Below are 24,072 nucleotides of genomic sequence, written 5' to 3' on the forward strand. Positions count from 1 at the left end.
AACAAAATTAAAAGAATACATAAAAAATACATAAAAATAAAAGATATTTTTATTTTGTATTTTTTATTGATTGAATTGAATTATAAATTATGAAGATAAAATTAAATATATATAAAGCATTGGCTTAAGAAAACTAAAAACAAATAAAGATAAGATAAGAACAACTAGAGATAAGATAAAAAAAAAGATAAAATAAGATAATAAAAACTAAAATTATAATTGAATTTATGTATTTTGTTGGATTAAATTTATGGGCAATGAAATTTTTTTATTGTTGTCATGGACTAAATTCAATTACAATTTTAGTCTTATCTTAACTTTTTTTTATCTTATCTTTAGTTGTCTTTATTTGCTTTTATCTTTTTTAAACCAATGTTTTATATATATTTAGTTTTACATTCATAATTTACAATTCAATTCAATCAATCAAAGAAATACAAAACAAAAGCATTCTTTGTCTTTACGTACTTTTTATGTACTCTTCCAAAGAAATACGTAATCCTTCATAAGCTGCTTCCTTCTTCATTTCTCTCGTCAATCGTCTTACTCCAATGGTGCCCACGTAAATTCAGTAAGAAATGCTACTAAGATTACAGATTCCGGCGACACTTCTCTCCCAACTCACGTGCCGCCAAAGAGCAATACCTGTTGCTCACCGAGATTTTCAACGCTGCTTGCGTTATGAAATTCTTGAACGGGGAAGGTATTCGTGACAACCGAAAGATCTACAGAAGGACCAAGAGGGCACTTCTATGAAATGCACGCATGTGGAGAAAATATCCAATTAAGGGACCGCGTTCAATCTACTTGGACTTGAAAAGAGAGAACTTTCGTCTGAAAGAAGAGCTTCGCCGCCACCGGGAAGAGGAAGCAAGGGAGATTGATGAAGAAGGTGCAGACAGGTCATAATGACTATTTTATAAATAATAGTTGTTTTTTTGTTAGAATAAAGATAGATGTTGATTTTTTATTTGGATTGATATAATAGAGATTGGTTGAATTCTGAACTAAATTAGAAAATTAATTATTCATTGTGGAAGGAGGTTGAAAAAGAAATAGGGTAATTTTTTACCGCAAAGATGATAGCTTATGTATCTTTTTTAAGGAGGATACCGATGCTATGATACCATGACAAGATTGAAAGAGTACATAAAAAGTACATAAAGATAAAGAATGCTTTTATTATGTATTTCTTGATTGATTGAATTAAATTGTAAATTATAAAGATAAAACTAAATATATACAGAGCATTGGCTTAAGAAAGATAAAAGTAAATAAAGATAAGATAAGAACAACTAAAAAAAAGATAAGACAAGATAATAAAAACTAAAATTATAATTGAATTTATTAGGATGAATTTATGGGTCATGAAACTTTTTTATTGTTGTTATGGACTAAGATAAAAGAATAGTTTAATAAATATTGTTTTATATTATATAAATTAAATTTATTTTAATAATTTTGTGTTTCAACTTTATTGACCGTATATGTGTGTACGAGTATTAGAAGTTAAAATAATGCATGTAAGTAGGAGAGAGTAACTAATAACAAAATTTTCCAGAGTTTGAATACTGGAATGAATGGATACTCTCAATATAGGAAAATTTAGTCAATCATGTCCCCCAAAAAAAAAATTGAAATAGATATTGTCACTTCAATTTTAAAAGCATCATTCATTTTCTTATAAATTCATAAAAGGTTATAATGTACAAATATTACGTGCAAAATGACATTATCAAAAATAAGAGTGTCATACATATATTATCATTATTTCTCAAAATATTCATTATATATTCTATGTTCATGATTCTATATTATATGAAACGAAAAGGACAAAACTAAAATTATTTATGAAATATTAAGTTATTGGTAAAATTATTTATTTTTTGGATAAATTTATCAAACTCATCAAGTCTTTTGAATATATATTTGATAAATTTGTATTGTTTGATAACTTTATCAATGACATAATTAATTTTTTATAAATAGAATTTTTAAATTTTATTTTGTGCACTTTAAACTTTAGAGGAGAGGCTATTTAACCATCAATTTTTATACTTTGCTTAATTTTCATATACGGCTTATGCGCCATAACTTTTAACAATTCAGTTGGTGGATTTTAACATCTTTCTATAAAGACCAATTTAATAAAATTTCATAAAATTTGAAATTAATTTTATGTGTTATTTTAAATTTTTATTCTTATATGTATATTATAATTTTAAAAGTATGAGCTAATACAATTGTTAAATTACATATTGATAAGAATTTTTTAAAATTTGATATTGATTATCAAAATAATATAATATAATTCTAACACTAAATCAAAATAATATCAAATTTCACAAGCTTCATTATTTTTTCTTATACATTTAGTGCTTTTATCAAGATTAGGGAAGTGAAAATAGGCCAAGCGATTTATCAAGAACACATGGTCTACATTCAACTTATCTTAGCCTGATCTGGTATAAAATAGTTTCAGGTTCAGAATGATTTAAAAGTTTAATAGTCCTGGTCTAAACATACAAAGTAGTCTAATAAATTTATTAAGTCTGTCTAAATCTGTTAAAATATAAATAAATACAAAAATAAATTTTTATAATTAAAATAGTTATTAAAAATTTTAAATTTGTTATACTTTATTATAACTATTTTTCATATTTTAATTACTTTAAAAATTTAGATATTATTAAAAGGATTGAATTTAGTATATTGTATAAAAATATTTTTTTTAAAAAAAATTATTTTTTAAATATTTTTTATTTTACTAAAAAATTATATATATAAAATTTTTTATCCGGTTTCAAACTCGACTAAGTGCAATAAGACATCAGACTTAGTATTTAAAATAAAGTTTATAACAAGTAAGGATAAAGTTTGGCCTATTTTCATCCTTAATTAAGATACATGATATGAAAATGATTACTAGCTAGCTAGTAGATTTAGACAAACAAAAAAAAGAAAAAGACAAAGAAAACAAAAGTAGGAAGCTAATAAGAAAAAGTGTTAGTTCTCACATAGCTCAATGTTGACGCAATAAATTTTAAATTTTAAATTTTAAAAAATTACAATGTTATTAATATAATTTAACAAAAATCCATATTAATTCACTTGAGATTGCTTAATATTACTATTTCTTCCGAGTTTCCTAATTCATAAGTATTATTAGTCCACATTATAGGGTACTTAATTAGGACAAAAAGATTTGAGTACTTATCATTAGTTTGCTTAACTAAAAAGAAAAAAAAAAGAAAAAAATTATAGGTATTATACTATCACTTTTGTATTTGTTTAAGGACGACGTAATCAGTGGCGGAGCTTAGTTCAGACAAAGGGTGGCTATGGTCCCCTCAAACTTTTATTAAAAAAAATTAATAATACTTTTTCAAAAAATAAAAAATAGTTCAGTTGGTTCAAATATTTTATTATGACTTAAAATACCAAAGTTTAATCTTCATCTCTTGCTTTTATTGTACAATAATTTTTAGTTTTAAACATTCAAAACATATTGGATTTGAACTGAATTGATTGTATTTGCATTTCGCAGCTCTCTATTCAATAAGCAACACTCCCTATACGTTTGAGTTCAAATATAAAAAATTAGGTATTTTTTATTTATGTAATTTAATATTATTTTATATTTTACTGCTTATTTAATTTAATTTTTTATATGATAATTAGAATATTCAATCAGTATTGATATTATTGTATTTGTATAAATTAATAAAAAAATTCAATAAATATTATAAATTTTAATATTTGTCCTTTTAATTTCTTTTTTACATATTTTACCGGATATATATTCAAATTTCTATATAAAATAGTCATAAAAAATCAAAGAGTTGATGATACATTTTTTAAGAAGAATGCTAATATTCAAAAAGGAAAACATATAACTTTTATAATATCAACACCTGTAGATAGTTTTTCTACCTTAATGAATCACGAAAAAAGTAAGATACAACATTCAAAAGTTTAAAAAGTTACATGTGATGAGTTTGATCTTAATTCTTTAGAACGATACTCTGAAAAATGACTTCAAATTTGGCAATATTATCCAAATCAGAGAAATATTAGACGAGCTTATCTTAAATGGGATCCATATCAAAAGTATCTTGACAATTATCTTTGTTTGACCCCTCCAAAATTTCATTTTAAGTTCCGCCACTGGACGTAATCATGAATTATATATGTGGGAACGGAAGTGAAAGGTTTATTGGAGGGTATAGAAAAGAAAGATTTTAGATGGGGACGGAGAAATGAAGGGAGGTTTGAGATTTTTAAATCCTTTTTTCATTTACGAGTTTAAAATAATTAGAAAAAAAGGATTTGGAATGTTTACTAGTTTACAATTTTATCATCGTTTACTAAAGTATTATATATGAAAAAGCAAATAATAATAAATGGTAATATAATAATTTATTAGAAAAAAGGTAATTTAATTTAAATTTCATATAAGTCTTCCAACTTGAAGGAACCTAAAAATGAGGAGTTTAAGAGAAAAAGTTAACAAAAAATACTTATCTCCTAATTAAATAATAAGACTTGAGAATTGAAATTTAATTATCTGCTATTTTCTCTTTTAAAAATCTTTCAAAATCAAACTCATAAATTTACAAGGAGAAGAGGAAGGAGAGAGGTAGTTGTGCAGTTAAAAAGAAGGAGAAACTGTAGATGAAGATGGATATGGCGTGTGTAATAAACATTTAAGCTAAAAGTCATTGCTGTTAGGAGAAAAAGAAATGAAGGGGGGTTTTCACCATTATTGTTTTTTGTTTAGGCTTGAAGATTACTGAAAAGTCGTAGTTAAACAATTCATATCATTATTCTGTAACAAGAGTAGTGAAATAATGGTTCTTTTTTGCAATGATTAATTATTGAATAACAAGATGACGATAACATATATATATTTGTGCCACGATTTGCTTTGTTCATTCTTCATAAACCATCTTTTTATCATATTTGGGCCGACAATAAAATGAAAAATAATAATCGATAATAATAAACTATGTAGCACTGTTTGGCAATGATAAGAGAAGAAGTGTTTTTTAATGGTTAGAGTTACAACTAAAGTAATAATTAAGTACCAAGTACTATGCCCGTTTGGGGCAAAAGTGTGTTATCATGTACTTTCTTTTTTAAAAAAAGAAAATTTTTAATAAATCGATCTAAATTAAAACAAAATATTTGGTGACATAATTTGAAAACAAAAAAAATCATTTTTTTTTACTTTTATTTGCATGTATTAATTGCTGCTGAAATAAATAAATAATATTAATATATATAATTTTAAATATTAAATTAAATAAAATAATCTTATATTATTATTTCTGTTACGGCCTGGTCCAGGATTCCCACGGGTCAATCCGGCCCAAGCTCCACCCGACTCGGTTACGCACCCTCCAACCGACCCGGACACGCGTCCTGTACAGCTCACACACGGCTACAGGACAGCGTCCTTGAGAATATGGGCCTGTCCCCATGAGGGGCCCACTACTGACATGTATATAAAGGGAAGATTGGGTTCTTCCCCCGAGGTACGTCACCTTTTCTCCCATCATTTTCCCCCGCCTGCACACTAGCTGACTAGAGCGTCGGAGTGTCTTTGCAGGTGGCGCCCCCCCCCTCTTTTCCTTCACAACGGGAACACGGCTACGTGTCAAATCCGGACTTAGCACAACTGCGAGTGAGGCGTCCTCACCCCATCCCCTAATCATCCAACCTGTCCGGCAACCGACCACCGAACATTGGCGCCGTCTGTGGGGAACGCCTTAATGGATGTCGTGCTGGGCCCCGGAGACCAAGGCCGAGGAGCCGGAGCAGAAGGGGCGGCCTCTGTTGCCTCACTAAGAGGACGACGAAGGTCCCCCCGACAACACACCGAACAACACACGAGGACCCGACCCTTCGGAGGAACGGGCGGCGACAGCGCCATAATAATGCAAGAGCTACGTCACAGGGTCCAGAACTTGGAGCGGCAATTGGCCGACCAGGAGCGTGGCGAACGAACTACCGATCCCAGCTACACCCCATCCTCCGAAAGCCAGGAAAGAGACTCTTACCGAAGCCGTCTGCGACATGCCTTCGCATCCCGAACGGAAGCGGAGAGCACCTGGGAAGAATCCCCAATTCCGAGGAGACGGAATGACACGATAATTTACTCCCGAGGCAGGGAGACGCGCCGCACAGCGCGAGGTCGCGGAGACGGGAGGTCCAACAGGACACGACAACCCGTAATAATGGGCACCACCCCGTTCCACCATTCCATCCTCGAGGTCCGGTTGCCGAAGCACTTCGACAAACCGACGGACATGAGGTACGATGGAACTCAAGACCCCCTAGAACACCTCACGGCCTTTGAAGCAAGGATGAATCTAGAGGGAGTAGGGGACGAGGTGAGGTGCCGAGCTTTCCCGGTAACCCTCGCGGGACCCGCGATCAGATGGTTCAACGGCCTACCTCAAGGATCCATCCACGGGTTCTCAGACATCAGTCGTGCATTCCTCGCCCAATTTACAACACGAATAGCAAAGGCAAAGCACCCGATAAACCTTCTGGGGGTAACCCAGAGACAGGGAGAGTCGACCAGAAAATACCTGGATCGGTTCAACGACGAGTGCTTGGAAATCGACGGCCTAACCGATTCGGTGGCCAGCCTTTGTCTGACGAACGGCCTCCTCAACGAAAACTTTCGCAAACACCTCACCACGAAACCGGTCTGGATGATGCACGAGATCCAGACGGTAGCTAAAGAATATATAAACGATGAGGAAGTCAGCAGAGTCGTGGCTGCCAATAAACGGCAGTCCGGCTACACCCAATCTCGGCAACCCGATAACGGAGAAAGACTGAAAGAACAAACCAGGGAGGAGGCGCCGAACAAGGCTCTCAGGTCGTTCCCCCGGGTCGGAAAATTCGCCAACTACACACCACTCACTCTTCCCATCATGGAGGTTTATCAACAAATAGCCGAGAAGGGGATCCTGCCGAAACCCCGACCACTCAAGGACCGTACGGGAGGGAACAAGAACCTCTATTGCGACTACCACAAGGGTTACGGCCACCAAACGCAGGACTGCTTTGACCTGAAAGACGCACTGGAACAAGCGATAAGGGAAGGCAAGCTAGCAGCATTCTCCCATCTTATCAGAGAGCCGAGGAGACGCTATCGCGACCATGACGAAGAAGCCAAAACCCGTTCGGCAAAGCAGCGACAAGAGCCACAAGATAGAGACCACGGCCTCACTGTGATAAACGTGGTAACAGCCAAAAACACCGCGCCAAAGTCCCGATCGGCGCACAAGAAAGATGCTAAGGTCTTAGCGGTCTCCTCCTCGTTGGTGCGAAACTCTAAGAAGCCTCCGTCCATTTCTTTCGGCCCGAAAGACAAATGGTTCGATGACGCCCCGGAAAACCCTCCCATGGTCATCACGGCCAGAGTGGGAACTGGCCTCGTCAAACGCATCCTTGTCGACACTGGGGCTGATTCAAACATCATGTTCCGCAATGTATTCGACGCACTGGGGCTGAGGGACGCCGATCTGACGACCCACCAACACGGGGTCATCGGATTGGGCGACAACTTCATTAAACCTGACGGAGTAATATCCCTACCGATCTCGGTAGGACAAACCCAAGGTCGAAGGTCGACGATGGCCGAGTTCGTGATCCTCCGAGATTCCACCGCCTATAACATCATCTTGGGAAGGAAGACGATAAATGATTTTGAAGCGATAATCAACACAAAGCTGCTAGTCATGAAGTTCGTGACTGATGATGGATCTATAGGGTCCATAAGAGGGGATCTCGAGACGGCGGTCGCCTGTGACAATGCCAGCCTCTCCCTGAGAAAGAAATCAAAGGAGGCGTCCGGTGTGTTCCTGGCTGACCTGGACGCCAGGGTGGACGACAAACCTAGACCGGAACCAGAAGGGGACCTGGAAAAATTCATAATCGGCGACACGGAGGAGAAATTCACGTTCATCAACAAGAACCTCCCACAAGAGTTAAAGGAGCCCTTGATCGAAATGATAAGGGCCAATAGGGACTTGTTTGCCTGGACACCTGCCGACATGCCGGGTATAGACCCGAAAATCATGTCACACCATCTGGCCGTCAGGCCGGGAGCACGCCCGGTAACACAACACAGAAGAAAGATGTCGACAGAAAGGGCGGAGGAAGTGGCCAGGCAGACGGCCAGCCTCCTAGAAGCAGGTTTCATACGAGAAGTAGGCTACTCGACGTGGCTTTCAAATGTTGTTCTGGTGAAAAAGCATAACGGCAAATGAAGAATGTGTGTAGACTACTCTGACCTTAACAAGGCATGCCCAAAGGATTGTTTCCCCCTCCCCAACATAGACGCGCTCGTCGACGCTGCGGCGGGTTACCGTTATCTGAGCTTCATGGACGCCTACTCCAGTTATAACCAGATACCGATGCACCGTCCAGATGAAGACAAGACGGCGTTCATAACGCCAGGAGGAACCTTCTGCTACAAGGTGATGCCGTTCGGCCTAAAAAACGCAGGAGCGATATACCAGAGGCTGATGAGCAAGATATTCCATGATCTTATAGGCAAAACGGTGGAAGTCTACGTCGACGATGTTCTCGCGAAAACAACGCGACCAGACGACCTCTTAAAGGATCTGAAAAACGTATTCGCATCTCTCCGGCAACACGGCATGAGGTTGAATCCCCTCAAATGTGCCTTCGCCATGGAAGCTGGCAAGTTCTTAGGATTTATGATAACTCAGAGAGGGATAGAAGCCAACCCGGAGAAGTGCCAGGCGGTACTCCAGATGAAGAGCCCAGGTTGTATCAAGGACGTCCAAAGATTGGCGGGGCGACTGACCTCGTTATCCCGGTTTCTCGGAGCATCGGCAGCAAAGGCCCTGCCATTCTTTAACCTCATGAAGAAAGGGATGGCGTTCGAGTGGACACCCGCATGTGAGGAAGCCTTTCAGCACTTCAAGGAAATCCTGGCGGCACCGCCTATACTCGGGAAGCCAAAGGACGGGGAACCGCTATACCTGTACCTCGCCATAACAGGAGGAGCCCTGGCCGCAGTTCTGGTGCAGGAAGAAGGGAGGGCTCAACAGCCGGTCTATTTCATAAGCAGAGCCCTGCAAGGGGCAGAATTAAGATACAGCAAACTAGAAAAGCTAGCTCTGGCTCTCTTGACCTCCTCACGAAGGTTAAAGCAATACTTCCAAAGTCACCAGGTTGTCGTAAGAACGGACCAAGGGATCCGGCAAGTACTTCAAAAACCTGACTTAGCGGGGAGAATGATGACCTGGTCCATCGAACTCTTCCAATACGACATACAGTATGAACCCCGGCAAGCCATCAAGGCACAGGCGATGGCAGATTTTCTGCTAGAAGTAAATGGGGACCTAACCGAAGAAGCGAGCACACGGTGGAAGCTCCACGTGGACGGAGCTTCCAACCAGACGTCTGGAGGTGCCGGGATCATCCTGGAAAGCCCGGTGGGAGTTGTATACGAGCAGTCGATCAGGTTCGAGTTCCCCGTTTCGAACAATCAGGCAGAGTACGAAGCCCTTATAGGGGGCTTGACCCTAGCAGCGGAAGTCGGGGCAACAAGGCTGGAAATATGCAGCGATTCTCAGGTCGTCACCTCCCAGGTAAACGGGAGCTACCAAGCCAAAGACTCGTTATTACAAAAGTACTTGGAGAAAGTCAAAAGCTTAAGCCAAAAATTTGAGGAGGTCACGGTCCACCACGTGCCTAGGGAAAGGAACACACACGGGCAGACCTCCTATCAAAGTTGGCCAGCACTAAACCGGGAGAAGGCAACCGGTCTCTCATCCAAGGTATGGCGAGAGAGCCGGCAGTCACCTTACACGTGACAAGACTGGGCCCTTCATGGCTAGACCCCATCACTAGCTTTCTGGAAAACGGCAAAATTCCTGACGACGAAAAGGACGCGACGAAACTGAGAAGGGAAGCAGCCAAATACGCCGTCATCCAAGGACAACTATTCAAGAAAGTACTCAACCAGCCACTATTGAAGTGCCTACACCCCGACCAAATGGACTACGTCCTCAGGAAAGTCCATGAAGGCTGCTGCGGACACCACATAGGAGGCAAGGCCCTAGCAAGAAAATTAATTCGAGCCGGATATTATTGGCCGACAATGATGGCAGACTCCAAAGAGTTCGTCAAAAAATGCGTGAAGTGCCAAGAGAACGCCAATTTCCACAGGGCACCGGCCTCCGAGTTAAGTTTGTTAACGTCCTCCCAGCCATTCTCTCAATGGGGAGTTGACCTCTTGGGACCCTTCCCTGTCGGTCCTGGGCAGGTCAAGTACCTCATAGTTGCCATTGATTACTACACCAAGTGGATAGAAGCTGAACCACTAGCTAGCATATCCTCATCCAATTGCAGGAAATTCTTGTGGAGGCAAGTGATAACGCGATTCGGGGTCCCGGAAGTCGTCATCTCGGACAACGGCACGCAATTTACCGACAAGAAGTTCACGGAATTCCTCACCGGCCTAGGTATAAGACAGAGGTTCTCCTCGGTAGAACATCCCCAGACAAACGGACAGGTGGAGTCCGCGAACAAGATTATCCTCTTAGGGCTGAAGAAGCGATTGGATAATAAAAAGGGCGCTTGGGCCGACGAACTAGCCTCGGTACTCTGGTCTTACCGAACAACCGAACAATCCTCCACTAGGGAGACCCCTTTCCGACTAACATACGGGTTAGATGCGGTGATACCCGTAGAGATCGTGGAACCGAGCCCCCGGCTACTTTTGAAAGGAGTGGAGGAAGCCGTGGAAAAGGACTTGATAGACGAAGTCAGAGAGATGGCCCATTTGACAGAGACAGCGCTAAAGCAAAGAATGGCCCTACGCTACAACACCAAAGTGCTCAAAAGGGAATTTGAGCCAAACGATCTTGTCCTGAGGCGAAACGACATCGGCCCACCGACCCCTGGAGCGGGCAAGCTAGCGACAAACTGGGAAGGCCCCTATAGAATCAAAGAAGCAATGGGTAAAGGCGCTTTCAAGTTAGAAAGGCTAAATGGTAAGGAAGTCCCGAGAACTTGGAACGCGAACAATCTGAGAAGGTTCTACTCCTGAAGCGCGGGGCGACTAACCGACTAATCAAGCTAAGTGGTTAAGATGCAAATTTAAACTTTTCATTATGACCTATGGGTCCCTTATGCAATTGCCGAATAAGATATACTTGCGCAAATTTTCTCTTTTGTAATTCCTCTTTTCCAGATAACACGCTCTGTCACAACCCGACAACGACGCGCGGCCCCGGGACTGATCACCCCGGGAGCCCGTCAAATACCGTCATAACAAATGACTACGCAAAAGGCCACGGCTCGTTAATATAAACAGCAACTATAAACCAATAACGGTTAATAGAAACGATAACACGGCCAGACGAATAAGAAAGAGTTAACTACGTTAAAACGGGCAAACGACGGAAAAGTCAAATTGTTCACAAAAGCCAAAATAAAACGGCCAGACTACAAAATTTTAAACAGAAGGTTCATTTCTTGGGGACGTCAACAATCTTGCCGTCCTTAATGACCTTGAAGACACTGATTGCCGATGTGTCGAACTCGGGGGCAACAATTTTAACTTGAGCTTTGAGGGCCTCCTCGGTCGCCAAAATCGCACCCTTCCCTTGCTTGACGACGTCTTTATACTTTGCTTTCCATGTTGCCAGTTCGGCCTCCACGGCCTGCTTCTCTTTCTCGACTTCGGCCACCCGTTTCTGCGCCGCGCCGACCTGACTCTCCAAAGCCATTTCACGCTCGACAAGACGTGAAACCGTGGCGTCCGACTCCTCCAATTTTTTCTCAGCAGTAGTGGCCTTCTGTTCGGCAGCAGTGGCTTTCTTCTCGGCGGCGTCAAGCTTCTCCTCAGATTGGGTCAATTGCTCCCGAAGGGTCTCAACTTCACTTTTCAGCCCGTTAATAGCCTTCCCAGCAGACTCCAACCTCCTGCGGAGGGACTCCATCCCATACAGTTCGAACTCGGCCTTCCGAGCTATCACCGCGCCGCGTAGGAGGGTACGGTACATCCACCTCGCCTGCCCGGCAAGGGATGACTCATGAAAATACTCTTCAGTACCGGGAATCAGCTGGGAGTCTATAAAGTTCCCGGCGTCAAAATTCCTCTCCATAACAGTAAGGACCCCCTCAGGACTAGACGACGCCTTCCTCTTCCTCTTGAAGCTGGGAACCTCTTCCACCTCGTCATCAGCATCCGGGTTAGGCGTGGAACCCCCAGTGCCGATAACCTCACGGAAAGGGGAAGCATGAACCGCCTGGTCACCTTCGGTCGCGGCGCCTTGAGCCGAGGTGCCGGTCTCGTCGACCGCTGCCCTTTGCTCAGAAGCAGCCTTGTCCTCCGGAGGAGCAGCAGGCTCCCCAGCGGCGGACTTCTCGTTACCTTCCTCCTCGTCACTATCACATAGGAAGGTTTGGAACAAGTCAGGAAGACCCGTTACCTCGGCAGACATTCCCACTGCAAAAAAGAGAGAGGGAGAGAGGAGGTGAAGTTGGTTAGTCGCAACAAACTATTAATAAAAGCAAGAATATACGAGGCGAAATGAGCAGAGGCTTCTCACAAATATAATTACGACCGGCCTCCCGATCACCCATAAGGAGGTGAGGATTCACATGATTCCTCCCAAAGACCGCCATCAACACGTCGGTGATCTTCCTATCCACCGCCGACATGCCCTTATAGGTTACCTTGACGAAAGCATTGGATCCCGCCCCGAAACTCCAATAGGTCGGGATAAGCCGTACCCCCTCCAACGACAACCAAAAGGGATGACGACCTTTGACAGGACGGACCTTGAAGTATTTGTCCTTAAACCCGTGGTAGGAGTCCTCAAACAAACCAAAAATCCTCCGACCTTGGGCAGACCGGAAGGACATGAACCCCTTTTTGTGTTTCCCCTCCTTTAGGCGTGGAACCCCCAGTGCCGATAACCTCACGGAAAGGGGAAGCATGAACCGCCTGGTCACCTTCGGTCGCGGCGCCTTGAGCCGAGGTGCCGGTCTCGTCGACCGCTGCCCTTTGCTCGGAAGCAGCCTTGTCCTCCGGAGGAGCAGCAGGCTCCCCAGCGGCGGACTTCTCGTTACCTTCCTCCTCGTCACTATCACATAGGAAGGTTTGGAACAAGTCAGGAAGACCCGTTACCTCGGCAGACATTCCCACTGCAAAAAAGAGAGAGGGAGAGAGGAGGTGAAGTCGGTTAGTCGCAACAAACTATTAATAAAAGCAAGAATATACGAGGCGAAATGAGCAGAGGCTTCTCACAAATATAATTACGACCGGCCTCCCGATCACCCATAAGGAGGTGAGGATTCACATGATTCCTCCCAAAGACCGCCATCAACACGTCGGTGATCTTCCTATCCACCGCCGACATGCCCTTATAGGTTACCTTGACGAAAGCATTGGATCCCGCCCCGAAACTCCAATAGGTCGGGATAAGCCGTACCCCCTCCAACGACAACCAAAAGGGATGACGACCTTTGACAGGACGGACCTTGAAGTATTTGTCCTTAAACCCGTGGTAGGAGTCCTCAAACAAACCAAAAATCCTCCGACTTTGGGCAGACCGGAAGGACATGAACCCCTTTTTGTGTTTCCCCTCCTTTGAAGGGTTTGTAAGGTTGAAGAAGAAAAGAAAAACATCTACGGACACCGCATCTCGAGATATTCACAAACCATCTCGAAACAGCGGATCGAGGCCCAACTGTTCGGATGCAACTGCGACGGCGCCACGGAAATCCGACCTAAAAGCGCCATTTGGAAGGCTGAGAACGGAATACGAACTCCGACTTGGGTAAACATGGACTTGTAGAACCAAATCCAGTCGGTAACTCGGGGATGTTGGAAGTTGATCTCATACAATCGTTCGTGAGGAGCCGGGACAAAAACGTCATAATTTGCTTCCTCATCAGTTCCTCCGCACAAGTACTCGGCTTGTCGGAACTCGGTGAGCTCCTCCTCGCCCATTTGATTAGGCGAATCCTTCACGTCGGAAACGACCCAAGCATAGGGATCGTACGCCGCGGGAGAAGGGGAAGCCCGGGAAACCGTGCGAGCCATACCTACATGGGAGGACCATCCAGTCAGTCTAGGAGATCGGTTGCTCAGGCCGAATACAGACACTACCCCCCACTACTCCCCGACTAAGGCCAAACAGAATTAAAACGCGAAAAGAACAAGGAAAAACCTACCCTGGAATGGTACTTTCCCCCCTAACACGTCTAACCGCAATTGAAAGGCTACGCAGCAATAACAAAAGCCAAGCAACATGCATAAAAGGGCAAGAACAATGCATAAAAGGAAAAGAGTTCAAAAATTACCTGAATTAGCGGAAGGAGGATGAAGCAGCAGATAAGAAAAGATGCGAAGGGAAAGACACGCGAGGGCACCACAAAGAGATGTTTTGAGATTTGGGAGCAAGAAGAAGGCAGAAAAGGGAGATATGAAGGAAAGAAATAGTACCAAAACTGGCTGTTTGAAAACTGCCTCCCAGGAAGCGCGAAAAATATGGGGGCAGAATAGTCTTTACAGACAGGATTTTCCACCCCATTATGAGCATTTAATGCTCGGCACTAGGAACGATGCGATGAAACGGTTGCTTGTGCAACCAAAGGACACGCGCGTTGGGGGCATATCCTTCCCACGAGCAGCCGATCAGACGAGCACAAGTGAGATGCGAGACGACACGCCATTGATAGCTCCCACGACTACCATTGGCGCGTGGGAGCACTGTTACGGCCTGGCCCAGGATTCCCACGGGTCAACCCGGCCCAAGCTCCACCCGGCCCGGTTACGCGCCCTCCAACCGACCCGGACACGCGTCCTGTACAGCTCACACACGGCTACAGGACAGCGTCCTTGAGAATATGGGCCTGTCCCCATGAGGGGCCCACTACTGACATGTATATAAAGGGAAGATTGGCTCTTCCCCCGAGGTACATCACCTTTTCTCCCATCATTTTCCCCCGCCTGCACACTAGCTGACTAGAGCGTCGGAGTGTCTTTGCAGGTGGCGCCCCCCCTCTTTTCCTTCACAACGGGAACACGGCTACGTGTCAAATCCGGACTTAGCACAACTGCGAGTGAGGCGTCCTCACCCCATCCCCTAATCATCCGACCTGTCCGGCAACCGACCACCGAACATTTTCTCTAATAAAATCCATATATATATATATATATATATATATATATATATATATATATATATATATATGATTCACTCCATATGATCCTTATATAAGTTGAGAGATCATTTATCTTTAATCTTGTCATTAATAAATGCACTTATATTAGTAATTATCACTTAAACTATATGTTATGTGCATATTAAATTTATTATTAAATAAAAAAAAATTTAGTGACCACCAATTTTATTAAATTTTGGTCAGTATGTAATTAGTAAAGAAAAGTAAGTCCATTAATAAAATTTCACACTATTAAAATTATTATTAATGACTATTTGATGGCTACAAATCACAAAAGTTACTTACCACTAACATTCCTCTTAAATAAAATACACATTAAAATACAAAATATACATTAAAATTGAATTGAACTTCCATAAGACTCTAATCTCTTATTCAATCGAATCGGTTGCAAAGCCCATGTAATCAATTGAGGTAAGATAATTCTCTTTCAAAAAGTACCTTCCTGTACAAGAAATTCCACCCACTCTAGCACATCTCCATAACCCACAATTCGTTATGAATATAATGAGTGATCCTTAAATTTCCTACCATGTATCATGCCGAGGCAAGTTCTCAGAAGATAACATCCTGCCAGGATGAATTCCATTATACAAACAAACCATTTTTTTTCCACAACGCCTAGTCCTCTTTCGAAAACCTTCGTCACCATCTAAACAAGCTAAGAGTGATGTGTTACACAGTACAACATCTCCTAAAATGTATAGAAGGATGTACAAAAAAAATAAGGAAACTAAGAATGAATATTTGGAAAAAATATCAAGTAGTATTTTGATGTTTTTAGGATCCATTCACTTGTATATATAGTTAGAGAGTGTCATAATGACGTTGGAAACTATTCTTTCTTTCACTGTATGCTTAATTTTTAAAATTTTTAAGTATATATTATGAAAAATATTAGAGGATTATTAAAATTTATTATTTTTTTATTAATTAATTATTAATGTTTAAAAGTATGGAATAAAGTATGTTGTTAAATTACTATACTAAAAGAATTAAACTAAAAAAATTGAATTGATGGCTAAATAATAATTAAAAATAATAATTTTGATACTCTTAGTATTTTTCATATATCATTTATTACAGTATTTTTAGCATAAATAAAAAATTATTTTGTAATTTTTGAATTTTTTTTAAATAGTCTACCTTAATCAACGCACTCATATTTTAAAACCAAAAGACAGCCAATAGTTTTAAACGCTTTTTTGGAATTTTGTAATGATATATCTTTATTTTTGAGGTATAAAAGCGTTTCGATCCAACCCAACAAGTGGTGGAGGTCCATTTTGCGGACTAATGACCCGTCGAGTCCTCGACCTGTGCACGCCGTGACTTGCACATTACTCCCCTTCTCAACGAAGATCTAAACAGTTGACAGAAACTTTCAGATGGATGGACTCAAGTTAGAGGGTCCACCTGAGTATCAAATATAAATGAGGAGAAACCTACTCCTCTTTAGAGATACGTCACTCTTATCCTAATTAACCGCTTTATTATACAGATATTAATTTTAGCATCGGAGTATTTTTGCAAATGACTTTACCCGCCAACCCACTGACTATATATCCAAATGATCTCTTGTCTCGAGGAGCTTGTGTTCAAGTCAGATCTTTTCCCATACAACTGTTGCTTTTGACCCAACACCATCCGATCCACTAGTCCAATAATATTTTTTAACTCTCGAAAATCTTTTTCTATATTAAAAGAATTTTTTTGTATTTTTAAATTTTTATTTTAAGTACTTAAAAAATAAAAATGATACATATATTTCTCAAATATTTCTGTATCCAATATATCCGTGTCCATGTTTCTATATTTGTCTCTGTCTAGGAGATTCAAACAAGTATAACCAACACCTGATATGCATATGCTCCTATAGAAATATTAGAACGATCGAAACAGAAATGAGCCGATGGAAACTGTGTACAAGTAATCAAGTATAATACATAGATGAATAAATTTTGAGTCTCATGTACATTTATCTTTGTATTTGATAATTAAAAATTATTAAATAATAATTTAATCTAATATATTAAATTATTGGATAAAGTATATTTTTTATCTTTGAAGTTTGGCAAAAGTTTTATAAATAACCTTAAGTTTTATTTTATTTTAATTTTGTCCTAAAAGTTTTTTATTTGCATCAAATATATTATCAATGGCTAAATTTTTAAAAAATTTAAGACCAATCTAACAATAATGCATGAAAATTATGCTTGATTTGTTTGTGTTGAGAATTGTTCTTATGAAATTGTTATTGAATTAGTCTTAAATTTTTTGAAAAATTAGTCATTAATGGTATATTTGATGCAAATCGAAAACTTCTGGAACAAAATTGAAATAAAATAAAACTTAGGGGTATTTTTAAAACTTTATCAAACTTCAGAGACAAAAAAATATACTTTACCTTAAATTATTTAATAATAATTTTTTTACTATAACTTCACATGTAAATAATTGACGTGAGTTTTCACTATAAATTTTTGCCACAAATTATATCAAGTAAATAAGAATAATAGAATTAAGTCCAATTTTCTCCTTGAATGCACAAATTAAACGTACGTATATATGGAAACGTGACCAAAAGACATGTACAGAGAACGATTGGCGTATGAGGCAAATAAAGTAGTTTTTATTAGACAAGTTATACCTCACATATGACTAAGGCAAAAGGGAATTGAAACTCATCAACAAGTTTAATTGCGTTGGAATACTAAAGTAGCCAAAAAGGAATGGCTTCATTTTTAAGAAAACCTAAAACATCAAATTCAATTGTCTTTAACTGTTCACTATATAAGTACACCAACATGAACAAGTCTAATTATTCCCTTCGTATATAGATCATTTAACATTTAATTTGGCCTAGTTTGTTATAATTCAAAATTAAAGGCAAGATATCATCATATATCAAAAGATGGAGCAGCAACCGATGTCTACCGCAATCTACGAAGATTTGAAGCCAAAACAAGAACTTAAAGAGGAGCGAGAAGCATTCATTCTTCTTGTTCATATTCCTACGGGTTTGTCGTCTTTGGTTTATTCATATTTTTAGATCGAATTAATTTCATCTTCTTGTTTTTCTCTTATGTTTTATCGTTTTCGGAGTTTTCATAAACTTCTAATTATTTCAACTCATAAGAATGATAGACACTCCCTCCCAATTAATAGTTAAGAATAATTAGATAATAATAATATAATCAAATATATTAAATTATTTAATCTTTTAATTATCAATTCGATATAAAAATAAGTGCACGTGAGTATTCATCTATAAGACAATTAAAACTTTTTTTCCACTCCAATATTGCTTTGGTTAATTTATTTTATGTTTAATATTTATTATTAAAAAATTATTTTTCCCTTCAAGACATTTTTAATATATTATCAGTATTTGTTGATTGATTTTTTGTTTTGTTTTTTCAATATATCATTATATATATATCATTGAATAATTTTTTTGTTTATTTAATGTTTTTAAAAAATATTTATTAACTTAAGAGCTTAATTCTTATAAATTTATTATATTTAAAAAATTTAATGTAAATCTAAAATCGTTTATTATAGGTTCTATACCTAAAAATCAACTAAATATATATTTTAAAATATATTATAAATAAAAAAATTTTAGTTAAATATTTATTCACTCAATATTTTGATATAATCTAGTATATAAGATTTAATATAAGCTTGATTTGATTCTTTCTATATACCATAGCATGTGATTATATATTAGTATATAAATATATATTATAAAATTTATTTTTAATATATATATTTTATATTTTAACATATATTTTTTTAATGTACATAATTGATATAAAGAGAGAGATAGCAATAATTTTATTTATATTTACATACGTTTTGTACATAAAAAATATATAATTTATACTTATATTTATTAAAATTTTGTATATATAAATCAATATAGTTTGTATCTGTAAATTAATATAATTTATACTTACGTTTTTTAAAATTTGTACATATAAATTAGTAAAGGTAAAAATTTAAATATAGTCAACTTTACGTAAAATTAATAACTAAAAGCTATTAAATAAAAATTTAGTCAAATTAATCAAATCATTTAATATCTATCAAGTATTAAACTTTACAGAAAGTTAAAGTTTTCACATTCTCATCATATATATATTTGGAATGATATGATTGGATGAAGAAATTAAAGCAAGCAAGGATAACTGTATGCATGGATATGCTGATGTGTTTAAGTATGCAGGATTTGAACGACAGCATTATGGTGCAAAAGTGGAATTCGATTATTCAAGAGTAAGGGTTTTCGGTGAACAACCACTTGAAAACAATAAAATCAAGCGTTTCAATATAGTGCATCAAGTTCCACCAACTTGTGATATTAACAGGATCACAGGGAAGATTTTGGATGGCTCAATTGTTAGCATAAAAATGCCGAAGAAGGTTCCTTCGGATCCTGTTCCACAAACAACTGAAATCGAAGAAGAACCCAAGACATCGCCGGAAGCAAAACCAGGTGAAGATGATACGGAACAACAAGCCACAACTGAAAAGGAGGAACCGAAAGCATCAACTGAAACAGAAGCAGAAGCAGGCAAAGATAATGACGAACCGGACGGACCTCCCCCGCAGCAAGAAAACGTTGCTGCGGAGGCAGAAATTGAAGAGGATAAAAGAGGAATTTCAGATCATGATCACGAAGAACCTAAGTCATCAACGGAACAAAACAAATTTGATGATAGTGTTGATGATGATAAGAAACCGGCGGACGCGGTTGCTGCGGGTGGAGATGGAAATCTTGAAAAAGAAGGAAAGGAAGAAAGCGAAGAAGACGTTAAGAAGAGTGCGGAAGAAGAAAAGGAAAGAAGCGAAGAGAAAGTGTGTTGTATTAATAATGAGAGGATTAAATCTGAGTCAGCAGCAGTAGTGGGAGGGTTGAAGGGGATGGTAACAGGATTTGTGAAGCGGTTGGAGGAAGAAGATAAGCGAAGAAGGGTGATATATATGAGTGCGGCAGTTGTGGTGGTGGCACTTGGTGTTTATGCATCCTTCAAGTTTCGCAGCTCCTCACTTCTTAGAAAGTAGCCTAAGCATTATTCATTATTATTATGCTTACGTTCTTTCTTCTAATAAGGGCTAATAATAATGATCATGATGATTCATGAACAAGCATGTACATATATTAACTTCATAATCAACTTCAGCTTTCTGCCATATCAATTGATTGACTAATGAATTAAGAGCAGTGTCAAAAAATAAGTATGCTAAATGTACACCAAAGTTAGCCATAAGTAAAAAATACATATTTAAAATAAATTAAATCACACATATATTTATACATAAGTATTGTATAAATATATTGATAACTAATTTTAATATATATTCAGTAGATTCTGACTGAAAATTTGGTTTTATTTTTTTAAAAAAAAAATAAGAAGCTAAGAGGAGGAAGGTGTGTTTATGAGTTTGGTTTTGAAGAGTTTTATTATTTAGAGAGTGAGTTTTGGAGTTTGTTGGTCATTCAACCCCTCAATTTTATGTTTTAAAATTCAGGGTTTTCATTTGATTTTAATTAAATCTATTATTTTATTTCTAATAAATTCTTCTACTACCATTTATTATTATTATTATTTATGTATTTATTTTCTTATATATAATATTTAGTAATGAATAAAATTATAAAAATTTATAGCAAACTTTTCAAATCCTTTCTTCTTAAGTTCTTATGATATAAACTCATGAATAAGAAACGGGTTTAAAAAGCTTAAGCCCTCCCTTCATTTTTCTTTCCTTCTCTTTTCAAAGCCATTCTTTATTTCGTCTCTCTTGCAGCTCATCATGAATAATACACCATATTTTGTTAATAAGTGTCTTGCCTTTGTTAATAAGGGAATAATGGTATAATAAAGAGGTGTTTGTGTGAAAAAAATGAAAAGTAGTATGTATAATCTACTTTTAAAAGTCAACGAGCTATATTTCAAATGGTATAGTTTTTTCATACTCACCTAAAAGATCGTGGATTCGAATCTCTCTATCTTCAATAAAAAAAAATCTACCTTTATAATATGCATCTTGTTAAGGATTATAAGATTACCACTAACATATATTTAGAAATGTTTCTCATATATATTATAAATACATTCAAAAATTCAACTATTTAAATTTTTGAAAAAGTCTAGGGAGCCAATGGCCTAAGCGTACAATGTGTACAATGGAGGTTTAAGAAGTATTAGAGATATGACCATTAGTGTTACATTGTCCTGTCAGGTTACGCTTTTGGGATGAGTGGTTTCAGATATGGTATTAGAGTTCTAGATTCGAAAGGTCAAGAGTTCGATCCTTGGTGAACCCCAAAATCAGTTTAATTTTTTATTGAGATGTTTATTATCCTTGGTATCCGGATGGTTATTCTAGCTAGTATGGTGATGTTCATTTTATTTATGGACCAAAAATTTAGCCCATTGTACACATTGTACACTTAAGCCATTGGCTCCCTAGCACTACCCTTTTATTACAAGGATTTTTTTTAAAAAGTCACAGATAAATTGATCCATAGTAAAATAACGGAAAATCATAGTCCAACAACGGTCAAAAATTAGATTTTAATCCAAGGTATTATTTGAAATCAGATAATATTTTAGGTGTTGACGTGAGGTCTAAATAATGTCTGGTTTTGATTTGTTTGTCTAGATGTAATTTTTTATCCTCGTCTAAATGGTAGTAAAGGTATTTACAAAAAAATTTAATACTTAAATTACCAAATATTTTAACAGGCTTCAATTAAGTTGGATTGTTAATAATATTTGTGTATTGAGATATTTATAAAATAAAAAGATGATTTAATCATTCTTTATAAAGATAATTTTAGTGACGTAAAAAATTACTCCATATTTAAAGTTGTTATCACCTTAATAGTGATAATTGAAATAATAAAAAAAACTTTTGGTTTGCTTTCCAAATCAAATCAAATACAAATTTTGGTGACCCGTATCTTAGTCAATCCGACTAATAATATTGGTCCGATTAATGTTGGCAAAACCATACGGACTGAACTTATTACTGTTAAATCTAATTGTAAATGACAGACCAAATTGAGAATTGATTATTATTGAATAGCTTCTTGCACTAGTGAACTTTTGTTCTTGAGCCCATATATGAACAGTTTTAATTTTGCATTCGAAGCTTAAAATTATTAACATTCAATTCTAAAGGAGAAACCAAAACAACATCCCAAATCTAAATCCATTAAACATCCATTATATCAAATTTTGTGTTTCAGAGTGAACACATACAATTGTTGTGTGTATTTCTTAGACGAAATCTTTTGTTATGTAATAATTATCTTTATCTCTTCTTTCATTTTTTTTGTTTTTCTTAATTTTTGTATATCTATTTCAAAATATATTATATTATATAATTTAATTTTTATATTTTAACAATTAAATACGAATATTTATTTTTATCTTGTATTTTTTGTTAAAAAAATAATTTAAATGCAATTTTAATTTGTAACAGAAATTATTTTCTATATGGATTTATATATGGTGTTTTTGTAATATATTGTCTTTTGAAGTGTTTTGTACAAAAATAAAATTACAAAGGGTCAGATTTAACATACACCCTGCATTTGCAGGTTTAACAGAGAGATGCGTACCTAAAACTCGCCATGTGTCACATTTTGAGACAATGCACACCCTGCGTGTTGAAAGCCTCGTAGTCTGCTCCATGACCATGTGTTAAGTCCCCCGTAACACGCACCCTGCGTGTTGGTGATTCCCAGAATCACCTCTCATGCAAGCTTCGCCACGTGTCGTGCAACGAACAACACGCATTTTGCGTGTTGACCTCGGTCTCTATACAGCCGACAAGCGTCCTCTCCGAAAATCGCAGCGTACAACGGTCTCCATACTGGTGCCTTTAAAGAGAGGATGGGAGAGAGCTTCATTCTCCATGCGTGAGAGTGAGAGTGAGAGTAAGAGTGAGGATTTAGGGTATACGTGAGAGTGAGTAGTGTGAAGGAAGAGGCTCTAGCTTAGTTGAAGAAGATAAGTGTTGATAGTGAGTAGTGTATTTAGTAACTATGGTTCGTGATTATACTTGTTCTTGTATGGATACCTGAGAGGAGAGCTCGGCCCCTAGGAGTCGACGTCGAGTTGTTATCTACGGTGCCGAGCTTTGGGCCTTGTAGAAGTCCGAGCTTTACTCCAAGGGATGTCCAATTGTGCAGAGCGTGAGCAAGAAACAAGGGGGGAGTGTACCTGCAAAGGCACTTCGAAGCTTAAGTCAATATTGAGAATTCAATGTGTCTTTAGGATAGAAGATCATACCTTTTGTAGGTGGAAATGTACAAGTCGGCTATGCTTCTACTTTATTGCCTGTATTAAAGAGCAATAATAAGGGTGAAATGTTAGGTTGGACGTTTCACTTTTGGAAAGCAGTCTGTTAAGCTGAATTGTAACGTAAGTCACTCATTAATGACGTTGATTACCGATTAATAACTGTAACGCCGATTAATAATGTAACACCAATTAGTAACGTAATGCCGAACTATGATGCGTTCTGCTGAGTTATGACTTGATATTTGTAACGGTCGGATCATAGCCCCCAAGCTTAGCCTGTGATATGTTTAATGAAGCAGGTTGAGCTTTAAATGATGTATAAGTCGGCTGCTGAATAGTTCGGCGGGTGATTCTGCCTTGTAGCCCCCAGTTCAATTGGCTTTATTAAACAGTTTTTAATGCTAAGTAGTGTTATAATTAGGAGAGAGAAAAATTAAATGCGTGGTGCAGGCCGTGCATGTTCCCAATGGTCTTTTACTTTGGATGTAATTGA

The 24,072-nt window shown here is 37.8% G+C and overlaps 1 protein-coding gene across 1 annotated transcript; it reads left to right on the forward strand.

Annotated features, from left to right (window-relative positions):
* Positions 1-18,065: 18,065 nt before the first annotated feature.
* On the forward strand, positions 18,066-20,448 carry LOC130936448 (inactive protein RESTRICTED TEV MOVEMENT 2-like). Its single transcript, XM_057866516.1, has 2 exons — positions 18,066-18,275; positions 19,487-20,448. The coding sequence occupies exons 1-2, from the start codon at positions 18,170-18,172 to the stop codon at positions 20,323-20,325; spliced, it is 945 nt and encodes a 314-aa protein (XP_057722499.1). The 5' UTR covers positions 18,066-18,169; the 3' UTR covers positions 20,326-20,448.
* Positions 20,449-24,072: the final 3,624 nt, after the last annotated feature.

The sequence above is a fragment of the Arachis stenosperma genome, chromosome 6 (assembly GCF_014773155.1).
Source record: "Arachis stenosperma cultivar V10309 chromosome 6, arast.V10309.gnm1.PFL2, whole genome shotgun sequence".
NCBI lineage: Eukaryota > Viridiplantae > Streptophyta > Magnoliopsida > Fabales > Fabaceae > Arachis > Arachis stenosperma.